The sequence below is a fragment of the Neofelis nebulosa genome, chromosome 10, assembly GCF_028018385.1.
Source record: "Neofelis nebulosa isolate mNeoNeb1 chromosome 10, mNeoNeb1.pri, whole genome shotgun sequence".
Lineage (NCBI taxonomy): Eukaryota > Metazoa > Chordata > Mammalia > Carnivora > Felidae > Neofelis > Neofelis nebulosa.
In genome coordinates this window covers 89953587-89966212 of record NC_080791.1, presented here as the reverse complement: position 1 = coordinate 89966212, position 12626 = coordinate 89953587, and the positions used below count along the sequence as shown (strand labels likewise).

The window sequence follows — 12626 nt, the reverse complement described above, 5'->3', positions numbered from 1 at the left end:
TCAATCAACGCAGGGTTCCACAATGAGACTTAGATAAGCACAAAGATGGGGCGCCTGGGTGGCTCAGTCAGGTAAGCGTCTTGACTTCAGCAGTTCGTGGGTTTGAGCCCTGCGTTGGGCTCTGTGCTGACAGCTCAGAGCCTGAAGCCCGCTTTGGGTTCTGTGTCTCCCTCTCTCTCTGCCCCTCCTCCACTTGCACTCTATTTCCCTCTCTCTCTCTAAGACAAATAAATGTTAAGAAAAAAATTTTTTAAAAGAGCACAAAGATGTTACCATCACTGGTAGGGCCAGTCTGAGCCATTTGGGGTTCAAAACTAACAACCAGCCTACCTGTGCAAGAACTGTGGTGTGCCCTTGAATATGCGGTCAGACTCTGTTACAGCTGTCACAGTCACTTGCCCTTTTCCCTCAAACAGCACCACAGTAATGGCAATTAATGCCCATCTTCTGATGGGCCGAGGATACTAACTGGTGTCCATGACTTCACTTCTGCACCTTAGCCACACGGGCTATGGAATCCATAAACCACATCACATTTTGAGGTCCCATCACTATACTCTTCCTTTTTTCTCATTTTATTATGGCATAAATTCACTGCAGAAGCCAAAAGAAGTGACCATGCACTTGTTATATTGCCACGGAGGAGAAACGTGGGTTAAGAACCACTCACACCAAATAAAGAATGAAACTGCAAGTTTATTTAAAAGTATAAAAATTAAGAAACAAAAACAAAAACCCAAACCAAAACTTAACCAAAACACAAAAAGCAACCACACACAAACTTTCCAGTTTGCATCAACTCTGAACATCACACACTATTTATCAACCACTTTGTTGCATGTTTAAAAAAGATGTCAGTTTCAGAGTAGGGGCTGAATCGGGGGTAAGCTATCAATTACAGTGCCGCTAATTTTAATGCTAAAATAAAAAGAATTTGCTGCTCTCATCTGAGAAAAAAGCACAGAGACGGTTTCCTGGTTGGTGTAGATTTAGGCAACGTATAAAAAAATATTCTGGATGGAAATGAGTTAAAAAATATTGCTGGCCACTTATTTGCCATTTTGAGTGGGGGGAAAAAACAGGAAAAACCCCTGTAGCTTTGGTGCCCTATTTATATATTTTTAAAAAGATTCATTAAAAAAATCAAATCTATAATAAAAATGTCCCTGTGTTTATTTAAAAAAACAACATCAATAGGTTTTCTTATCTACTAAGACCATTTGTTTTTCCTAAGATGCCTGGAAGCAGAAAAGCGAGTGAGATTAATTCACTGCACAATTAATTAAAATTAGAATCCTTTCTTCTAAACAACTTCCAAAATACCAGAAAGGAGCATGGGGCCATCAAAGGGAGAAGAAATAAAGCCATTCTGACTCACAGGAGATGAAATGTTCGGCCAGAGTTCCTACCACACTCTGGCTACCATCGTAAGTTCTTTCTTTATCAGAGTACTTGGAAAATAACTCAAGTGTTATTTAAAAAATGAAAGACAGAAACGACTAGCCTCCTTTTCTTTAACTTAGAAAGAAAGAAATCACCAAGTCGCTAGCTTTCCTGTAACATATTTTGGATATGGTTAAAAAAAAAAAAAAACAACCCAAAAAAGTCCACAGAACAGGATCACTAAATGCCACTTCGTCCCCCACTCCTGCAGGCTCCATTTAAATTAGCATCAAAGAGGTTACCGAAAATTTCTTCTGCTGCGGAAAGAAGTCCTGAATGGGTGAGCGCTGCCTGGAGTGGTTCCGCCTGGTTCCAGTTTTGTGACCCATCAGGGTGGTTTCTTGCCAAATAACGCCTACATTTCTACCCACTATATCTCCAGGGAGCGGGCCCTGCAGCTAGCTGGGCACAGAGAAAGAGAAACACCAGCAGAAACACAGAGGCTCTGAACCGAGGGAGAAAGACCTCCCTCCTTCTGCAACCTTCAAGAACTTGATAAATAATAACTCAAAGTGCAACAATGCACGAACGCCAGGCACACAGGTCAGTCTGCAGTGACCCGGTGTCAGGGCTCAGCGGGACAAAGGTGTGATCTCCTTTTTGTATCTTTCTTTGGACCTCACTAAAGGAAAAACAAAAGAAAACAAAGAGACAGCTTTCCTATACACATATAAATAATCCCTTAACTAGAAGGGAAAAAACAAACACACTGTTTCAAATGCATTTCTAAGAGATTAAAAAACAACAAAAAAGTCCGAATGGCAAATCGTGACTCCAAATTATCTACCGTCCACATCTTTTAGAGGAGAAACTATGGCAAGTCAGAAGAAGCCCGACCCTGACTCTAACCCTAGCCCTAATCCTAAGTCAGGACGCTGGTATCTGGGCCTTGGGAAGGGGAGTGTGTGCAACACAGGGACCCAGGAGCTCTGGTGGGAGGTCCTGAACATTCTCACGTGTGTCATCAACCACAGTGTCCTCAAGTCCAAACGCACAGGTAAGATGACTTCTGGGTGTTAAGGTGACGTCGGAAGCTAGTGTTGAAAGTTGCATGGATGGGCACAGATGGGCGTGGTTTACAGGGACGGAGGACCAGATCAGATTTTTGGCCAATTCAAGTTGGGGTCCTCAGCCCTTGGCTCCGGGAAGGTCACAGCCAGGAAGGGGACGGTCCAGAAGCCAGAGAAGGGCTGTGGCCCTCAGCAGGCCCAGGCTCTCGGCAGCCTGCATTTGAAGAGCCGGGAACTCGGATGAACTCATGGCAGAGGCCCCCTGCCCGTTCCGGGATGAGGCTGATGACAGACGTTGCAGACAAAAACCCTCAACACGAGGATTCTTGGGGAAGGTTTTAAAGCCTGAATCTATCAAGTAAATGGTTCAGAGTCACTCGGAGAACCAAAAGGCCACTGGTGATTGCGGAAGGGTGTAACTCATGGCTGTTTCCTCTGGCCGCGGCCTCGGCCGAACCTAGGGCGGCGCGCAGGAGAGTGTGAGGCAGGCTTTGGTGCTCGCCTGGATTCTTCCCAGGGCAGCCATCCACGACGGCCTCCTGGAGGATCAGCCGACCCAAACCTCCCACGGAGCCGTATGGTAGCAGCCACGGGGAACTCGGGCTGGTGTCTCCCACCCTTCTGGACATCCAACTCGGCACAGGAGCGCTGCGTTCCCCAGGACTCCTCAAATGCCGCTCTATCCGGCCGCCTGCAAACTTACGTTGCCTTGCCCGCAACATTCCAACAATGACACAATGACGTGGCAAGTGAGCTCACGCTCCTGGGCCCCGCAGGACAAGTGACCTCCCAGAAGAGATGGCACCACACATCGTGTCGCCCGAGAGGCCAGAAAAACACCAGGTCTCCTTCTAAAGAACATCCCTGAAATCTGGGGTGGGGTGGGGGGAGGGGGTAGGAAGGGGACGGAGAGACCGCTGACACCCGAAATCCCTCCTCGAGGCACCCTGAGGAGCTCCCCAGGAGCTGAGTTGTTAGGGTGGTACCAAGTCAGAGCAGATTAACCCACATGGACTTTGGAAGTGCCAGATTTATACTTCTGCGGCGCCCTGGCTGGGCGCGGAGTCCCTGGGCCCCGCGGCACTCTCCGGGGGGCCGGGCTGCCCCGGGCCGTGGCCGCTGTCTGCCGTGCTCAGGAGGCTGCTGGCCGCCTGGGAGCTGGCGCTGTCGGCACTCCCAGAGCGCGAGCGGTAAGGGGGCAGGTCCGCTTGGTTCAGAGACTCAGTGTCGGAGGAGTAGGGCGGCGGAGGAAGGTCGTACCACGCGGGTCTGCAAAGAAGAAGGCAGGATGGGGTGGGAGAGGCAGGGGACAGGGGAGGGAGGACGACGTGTCAGGAGCCAAGGCAAGGCGGTCGCCCCACCTTCCGCCCCGGTCTGGGGGATGCTGATGTGTCCCCCAGGTGGGGCGGCTCTCCGGGCTCTGGGAGGACCCCTGGTCTGCGACAAGACCAAGGGAACGGACAAAGGTCAGTGTGCTCTGGCTGGCTCGTGCTGCACGGGCAGGTGTCCAAACTACATCCTCTGGGTGGCCCCGGGTCGAGGATGCCGAGCATCCCCTTGCCTTGTCCTGGGCGGCCTGGCGGGGACACTTGGCTCCACCAGCGAGGGGCCCTGCGGTCCAAGACTGAACCTCTGACGGTCCACAGAATTTGGGGTTCTTACTGAAAGTCAAGAACTGGCGACGTGGACTTGGGCGAGAAGGTATCTTCTCAATGGCTCGGTGCTCTGCAGAAGGGGTAATAATGACACCTAGCTTGCAGGGCGGTAACTTAACGGAAGAGTCTACTTTGCAGTGCTCACTGGGAGTCAGACACCGTGCCCCCCTGCCTTACCTTCATTACCTTATTTAGTGCTCACAAGAGCACTAAGGGCAGGCCATTGTACTGGGGAGGAAACTGAGGCAAGGGGGCATTAAGTGACTTGCAGAGGACCACAAATAACTAGTAAGCAGCAGTTCTGGGATTGAAACCCAGGTGTTCCGACTCCAGATTCAGCAATTTAAACTTTACTCTGCGTTGGAGGGTCCAAATAAAGAGGTTATGAGTGGTGAGTGAGGTCCTGGGCTCGGACACTTATTTGCAATGATGTCCTTAAGCACAGCCTGCTCAAGTGACGGTTATCTTTTATGAGAAGGAGAAACAAAGTTTAAAAAATACGAGAGCTGCCATTGGAGCGGGTCCAAGAGGAGCCCAGTCAGCCCGGGCACAAGAGCTTGAAAAGGCCTCTCGCCACACCCGTAAGTCCTGGGCTCAGAGGAAGAGAGCACTCTTGTTTCTTTGACTCTGAGAGCCAAAGTGAACTTCCCAAATGGGTTCTTGGGGACACCGTGGAGGTCACCCAAGAAGGGAGGGGAGGGTGGGGAGGCCTACCACCTGCTTCCATACAGAATTCTGCTTTTTGACTTTCTCTGTTGGGCTTTCCAGTCCAACTCCATTTGAAATGAGGGTCCTGTTGTTTTAAAAAGCTTGAGAGTGCTCTATTCTACTCCTTTAATTTTATAAATGAAGGCAAGCAAGGAATTCATTCATTCATTCATTCATTCATCCGTTCGTTCATTGGTTCAACAGTACGAACCACCTCTGATATGGCCACTGGCCGCTGTTCTGGAGTAGCGGGTGAGGCCCCATGGTCTGAACGTGTATCGGTGTGGCTGAGTTGGCCAGGATCCTAGGTCTATGTCCTCGGACAAGTAACTTACCATCCCAGAGCCTCCGTGTGCTCGTCTGTAAAACTAAGGCAAATAATGAACCTCCCCCAGTGGCTTGCAGAGAGGAGTAAATGAGATGATACTGTCCTGCCAGGACCCGGTAAAGGCCAGACACTGCTGTCGCGTCTGCTGCTGAGCGCGGGCTCGTGGCAGGCACCCGGAACCCAGGTGTGTGCGCCTGTCCCGCGTTCCCCACGGTGACCTCCCTCCCCCAGGCTCTGCCACCCAGCACGCACCTTTGGTCCAGCAGGGCCTCTGAGTAGGAGGGCGGGGAGCCCACTTCCGACGCGTTCTGCTCGGCCTGGCTGGCCACGTACTGGATGCCGTTGTTGACGTTGTAGGTGACGTTGCAGTGGTGGGGGTGGTCCAGGACCACCAGGCGGGAGAGCAGCACGGGATGCTGCAGCCGGTGCACCGGAAGCGTCATGAGGTTGTTCCTCTTCCGCTGGTGGTGCAGGACCAGGGCCAGCAGGGCCACCACCAGCACGAAGATGACAGAACTGCCGATGATGGCGTAGGTGATGCTGGGGTAGTACACGAGCTGGTTCTCTGAGGTCACAAACACCTGCCCACTGCCTGGTTCTGCGAAACCCCAGAGGGGAGAAAAGAGGAGGGAGGTTACCAACCCGGCTCACCTTCTGCTTCAGAGTCAGTCCCAGGAAGCGCACGCAAACGTCCAGAGCAACACGATTCGCAACAGCCGGAACGTGGAAACCACCCCATCGTGTCCAGTGACTGGTGAGTGGATAAACAAAATGCGGGGTGCCCACACGACGGGGTACTGTTTGGCCATGAAAAGGACTGATGCATGTGACACCACGGGTGAACCTCGAAACCATTATGCCAGACGAAAGAAACCAGATGCACACATGCTGTATCATTCCATTTACAGGAAATGTCCAGGAATGGCAAATTTATAGAGACAGAAAACAGATGAATGGTTGCCCGGGGCTGGAAATCCCCTGGGAATTCGAAGCATCACGTCTACGAGGAACAGGGGTCGGTTTGGCTGGGGCTCCCTCTGTCTGCAGAGTGCTTATTTTACATCAGGCCCTATCTGGAGCTTTCAAGATAGAGAGCCAGCACGGCACAGGCCGACATCATGCGCCCTGGAGCCAGACTAGGTTCAAGTCCCAGCCTCTGTGCCCTTTGGAACTCATTCGTTCGTTCATTCAACAAATGAATAAACTCACTGTCTATGTGCCCCTTGGAAAGTGGCCAACCTCTCTGTGCTGTAATTTCCTCGTCTGTAAAATGGGGATAGTAAGAGTGACCAATCCCCTGCGCAATCGGGAGCATGGAATGTGTGAATAACGATCGAGCACTCAGAACAGCTGACACACTGTGCCCCTATGGGGGTGCGTGTTCGAGACATACAGACACATGCTTTATTCCATCTACTTGCCTCACAGCAAGTCAATGAACTAGATACTGTAACCGCCTTCTTTTTCAGATGAGGAAAGGGGATCTCAGAGGGGTTGGGTCCCCTAATGAGGGTCACAGGGTTAGGAAAAGACAGCAGTGTGTGTGATCTGAGCCCAGTGATCTGACATCAGAGCCCTGCCCCTAAAGCTCCATCGTGCGGCCCCCTAACCAGACTCGCTAGGCAATCTGCAAGCACTTCCTCAGAGTCTGCAAGCAACGGTCTGGTACGTGTCCTACCCCCGGCAGGTGGCCCACCCCGCCTTTCCAAGTGTATAACAAGCCATGCTTCACACTCTCAGGTGAGGGGCTTTCCGGTCAGCAGAACACATGTGGCAACAAGACAAGGTCCAAGCTGGCCCTAGGAAGCCAGAGTGGTGTCTCAAGCTGGGGACTCCTCATCTCTGCAGAAGAACCACGACTACCACTGTTGTGGCCCAGCTGGAAGAATAGTCTAAATACAGCCCAAGTGAGCAAATCTGGTGATCACCCCCTGTGCGCGTCCAACCTCTGAAGCAGTGAGGTTTTGGTGGGTCCACAGGCGCCAAAACGTAGACGTAAAGTAGCAGCGGGAGCAGCAACCCCAGTGGCCCGGGCCCTGTGCCCTGGAGCTGGGCCAAGCGTTCCCAATCCCTTATCACTAGATGTACACCCGTCCTGTTCATCACAGCATCCCCAGTGTGCGGGATGGTGCCAGGCACGGAGCAGGCACTCAATACATGCCTTCAGCTCAGCGGAAAAAAACGTGTATTCACACACACTGGTAAGGCAGGTGCTATCAGTATTTTATGATTCCTATTTTCCAGACAGCAGAGCGGCTCAGAGGTGATTTAACTTGTCTAAGTTCACATACGATGCCAGTAGAAGCGTCCAGGCCTAGAACCCAGATACTTCTTCTCCATCAAAAAACCACACGCTGGGTGGGAGGGCTCAGTCGGTTAAGCGTCCGACTTCGGCTCAGGTCATGACCTTGCAGTTTGTGGGTTCGAGCCCCGCGTCGGGCTCTGTGCTGACAGCTCGGAGCCTGGAGCCTCCTTCGGATTCTGTGTCTCCCTCTCTCTCTCAAAAATGAACATTAAAAAAAAACCAAAAAACAAAAACAACCATGTGCTGGGGAACACACTACCTTCTCTCCTTTCCTGATATAAACGTCTCGATTCCCCCAAACAATCCTAATCTGAGACACGTGAAGATTTTCCCCCTCAAGCTCCAGGCTTTATGTTCATTTCTTTCTGGCCACACTCAAACATGAACGAAAAGCTACGATGTTCCTGTAGGTCGCTGTTTCAATGATTAACTTTACGGAAAGATGCAAGTAAGGTGTCAGACAACATGCAGAAGTGTGCTGCAGACAGTTGAGGGAAGGAGGCAGTTTGGGATTTTTCTCGAGTCTATTAGCTGTGACCATCTGGGGTGCTGCTGGAGTACTGTCTGCTCTCAGTTTAGATAACTAAAAGCCGGGTGGGGGCTTCTATGTGTGTATGTTTCAGAATTCAGGCTTGAAAGAAAATATCTTCTTCATTCTGTGATGTCAAGCACAGAGCTGAGGGGCTGAATCCTGGGGCCATCACTTCTAACATTTTTTTTTCTAATGTTTATTTGTTTTTGAGAGTGACAGAGAGACAGAACCTGAGCAGGGGAGGGGCAGAGAGAGAGAGGGAGACACAGAATCCGAAGCAGGCTCCAGGCTCTGAGCTGTCAGCACGGACCCGACGCGGGGCTCGAACTCACGAACTGCGAGATGATGACCTGAGCCGAAGTCGGACGCTTAACCGACTGAGCCACCCAGGGGCCCCTCTGGGGACATCACTTCTAGCTGCTCCTGAAGCAACTTAACTGCACTTTCATGAGCCCCAGCTGCCTCCATGTTTAAAATGGCGGCAGTGGCAGCGGTGGGAAAAAGAGTAGCCGAATCCTTGGATTACGGGGAAGGTAAAATACAATATATAGGTGAAGTGCCTGGCAAGTGTTTGCCCTCAGTTAATGCCTGTCCTTCTTGCTTTTTTATTGTGGACAATATGCACGTAACTTATAAAATTTGCCATTCTCACCCTTTTCAAGGGCATCGTTCACTGGCACTAAGTACATTCACATAGCTGTGCAACTCTTACCACCATCCACCCCCAGAACTTGTCATCATCCCCAACTGGATAATGCTAACTCTGAGTGTTCACATTCTTTCCATTCTCCTCACCAACTTCTCTGGACCAGAGGCAGAGGCTGGAGAAGCCTCGCTCTGGCAGGGGTGTGTGTGGGGAGGGGGCAGTAAGAATGGAAGAGAGGGTAAAGATTGAATGAGCTCCTTTTTAGGGCGGTATGTCTCCTAAAACACGAAAGCAGGTGGATTTTCCTCAGGAAAGCAAATGGGTCCAGAGATTTTAAAACACTACCTTGCGTGTAACCACTTGAAGTTTTAAGAACACAAGAGGGAGCGCTTTAAAATGAATGGGAAACGACTGCAGATCTTAGCAGGCTCATTTGTGTCTCCGAAAGCAGGCTCTCTCCAGATCTGCCCATTTTGGCAGGCGAGAAGCAGCAATCACATTCACTCGAGAAATTATGATGTTACATAACTCAGTGGTGCCCGGTCTCGTTTCTGCTCGGTGTGTAAAATGTCATCTTGTATTAATTCATTAACTAGATTCACTTTTCTTAAGAGCTTAATGAGCCCGCTGGCCAAATTACTAATATCAGAGTTGCCTGGGACCTGAGTTCTAAGTGCATAATCCATGGATAATGAAGTTTCCATTTATTCTGGCTGTCCCTCAAGCCAATGCCCTCTGCTCCGCTGTCAGCTGGAATTCCTGTCCTGTATCCGCTGTTTCTACTACATTAATTGCAGGCAATCTGGTTACTACCCGGAGACCACGGTGCTCTCAAAACCGCCAGCAGCTCCCGTCATGCCTGGGGTAGAGCAGGCTGTGTTGTCCCCAGCTCCAGGGGGTGTCTTCGCCGCAGAGTCATCTCAGATTTGTACGGTTATCACCACAGTCTTCTGGCAGATGGCACTCAGGTGTCCGGAGGAGGAGGGCCTCTTTCTAATTCACGGAGAGGCGCTGTCTGGCCTGAGGGAGGCACGAAAGCAGCCAGCGCTCGTGACTGGGTGTCTCTTTGCTTCTAAACTATTCCTTTCTCCAGAAGCAAATCAGATTTCCCAGGAGACGCAATTTCTCGCCTAGCACACTGGCCAACGCGAAGTTTGATTTCACGTTTTGCTGGCCAGGTCTGGGGAAAACAGGTGTAATTATCGATGCACGGTTGATGGGAGGGTGAACTGGTGCAGCCCAGGTGGAGACAGGGCTCGCAATACACAGCAAAATAAAAACGTACATATTCTTTGGTGCAACCATTCCGCTCTCTAGGGTCTATCTGACAGATACACTCACACAGATGAGAAATGACTTTTTAATGTGAGTGTTCACGGATGCATCATTTGTAATAGTACACATATCGGAAATGATCTAAATGTCTATCAATTGTGGCCGGGCTAAATGAACGATTAGTTGTGATATCCATACAATACCACACCTCTCGAAAAGATCAGGGCAGCTCTACATACGCTGATATGGAACCATCTGAAAGATATCTTGATACGCGAAAAGCAGCAAAGTTCAATAAAGAATGCATGGAGGGGCTCCTGGGTGGCTCAGTCGGTTAAGGGGCCGACTTCGGCTCAGGTCACGATCTCGCAGTTCGTGGGTTCGAGCCCCTCGTCGGACTCTGTGCCGACAGCTCAGAGCCTGGAGCCTGCTTCGGATTCTGTGTCTCCCTCTCTTTCTGCCCCTCCCCTGCTCACACTCTGTCTCTAAAATAAATACACATTTCAAAAAATGCATGGGACATTTTTTTTTTTTAATTTTCATTCTTGAGAGAGAGAGAGAGACAGAGAAAGAGAGTGAGCGGAGAAGGGGCCGAGAGAGAAGGGAGACGCAGAATCCGAAGCAGGCTCCAGGCTCTGTGCTGTCAGTACAGAGCCTGATGTGGGGCTCGAACTCACAGACCGTGAGATCATGACCTGAGCCGAAGTCGGACGTTCAACCGACTGAGCCACCCAGGAGCAAGACTGTGTGGAACGTTTCTAGGACACACAGAATTGGTAACACTGGGAGCTCCCAGCATGGAGGGCCGAGGTGAGAGAGATTTGTTCACCCCTTTCTTTCTCTTTGCATTGTATTATCCGTTCTAAAACCATGCCTACCGTCAACCAACTTTGTCACTGCCTACGCTGACTGTACGTCTTGGTTTCCCTTCCTTCTCTCCCTGTAACGTACGGACCCCTCGGGGTTCATGCCTCACCATTGTTCCCTCACTTGAGACCCCTGACTGGCTCACCACGCCCTGAGAATGGCATCCAAGCCTGACCCCCGGAGTTCAGAGTCCCTGTTGGAATGTTCACTGCCTTCTTCAGACCGACTCCTTGTCACTCCCCTGAAAAATCAACTCCTGTGTGCCTTTTATAAAAAAAAAAAATTTTTTTTAAGTATACTTTCCTCCAGATTATATATTTTAAAAAGTCAGGTTGATCGAAGTATATATCATTTACACACACTCAGATGCACCCTTTCAAAATGCGCAGAGTTGAACAAAGTGAAACAGCTGCATAACCACGACCACAAACAAGATACAGAACCTTTCCATCCCTCCAGTTCTCTGTGCTCCTCTGTTGTCAATTCACCGCCCCTGGAAAACACTCATCTGTGTTCTGTCCAAAGAGATTCACTTTTTCCAGAAAGTCATGTAACTGGAATTATACAGTACATAGCCCGCTGTATCTGGCTCCCTTCACTTGGCATGATGCTTCTGAGATTCATCCATATTCCTGGGTATTAGTACTTCCCTCTTTGAAAATGCGGAGTTGGGGTGCCTGGGTGGCTCAGTCAGTTAAACGTCCGACTTCAGCTCAGGTCATGATCTCGCCGTTCCTGAGATCGAGCCCCGCGTTGGGCTCTGTGCTGACAGCTCAGAGCCTGGAGCCTGCTTCAGATTTTGTCTGAGATTTTCTCTCAAAAATAAATACACATTAAAAAAATTTTTTTAAATGCAAGTAGCATTCTGTTGTACGCAGGGATCCCAATTTGTGTTGAGAGCGGGAACTGGGTGGTTTCCGGTTTCTGGAATGCAGGTCTCTGTGCTGACAAATATTTTCGTATTTCTTGGGTTTATACCTGAGGGGTAAGGCTGCTGGGTCCTACGGGGAGTGTAGGCTTCTTAGAAGAAACTCTCACACTGTTTCCTCGGGGCGGCTGCAGCATTTTCCCTTCCCCCAGCCACTCTGCGTCCTCACCAGGACTTAATGTGGCTAGTCTTGAATTGTAGCCATTCGGATAGGCGTGTAGTTATAGCTCACAGAGGTTTTAGGTTGCATTTCCCAGGGACTAATGACGCCGCTGAGCCTCTGTTCCCGTGCTGATTCACTCTATGCAGGTCTTCTTTGCTGAAGTGTCTATTTACATCTCTTGCCCATTTTAAAATTTGGTCGTTTGGCTACTTGGTGAGGAGTAAGAATTCTTTGTCCGTTTTGGGACACAATCCCTTTTCCAGAAATGTGTTTTGCAAATATTTTCTCCCCCGTCTGTGGCTTGTCTCTTCCTTTACAGTGCCTTTTTGAAGAGAAAGTGTTTACAATTTGTCTTATGAAGTCTACTGTATTATTTCTCTTATGTTTCCTGCTTTTTGTGTGCTCTCCAAGAAATCTTTGCCTGGGAAGAAATTTTACAGCTTTAGCTCCCACATTTACATCTCTGATCCACTGCAACTTAATTTTTGTTTATGGTTCAATGTTCTTTTCCCCCCTCCCTCTGGATATTCAGTTGTTCCAGAACCATTTGTTGAAAGCCTACCCTTTACGATTGAGTTACCTTGGCACCTTTGTTGCAACTCAATTGACCATACAAGCTTAGGTCTCCTTCTAGACTCTCTATTCTGTTTGAACCATATACCGATCTTTATGCCACTAAGTATGTTGATAACTGGAGCTTTATAGTAAGTCTCAAAATCAGGTAGGGTGCGTCCCTTATGCTTTTTTTTTTTCTTCTAAACTGAGC

The 12626-nt window shown here is 49.7% G+C and overlaps 1 protein-coding gene across 6 annotated transcripts in view; it reads right to left on the bottom strand.

Moving 5' to 3' along the window:
• Positions 1-676: 676 nt before the first annotated feature.
• The window catches only part of LDLRAD3 (low density lipoprotein receptor class A domain containing 3), a 243599-nt gene continuing 231649 nt past the window's right edge, over positions 677-12626 (bottom strand). For all 6 annotated transcript variants that reach the window (XM_058688642.1, XM_058688646.1, XM_058688644.1 and 3 more), the window contains 2 exons: positions 5397-5742; positions 677-3722 (listed from right to left, as the gene is read on the bottom strand). In XM_058688642.1, coding sequence (XP_058544625.1) covers positions 3485-3722; positions 5397-5742 — 584 coding nt within the window. In that variant the 3' untranslated portion in view covers positions 677-3484. The remainder of the gene's footprint in view (positions 3723-5396; positions 5743-12626) is intronic.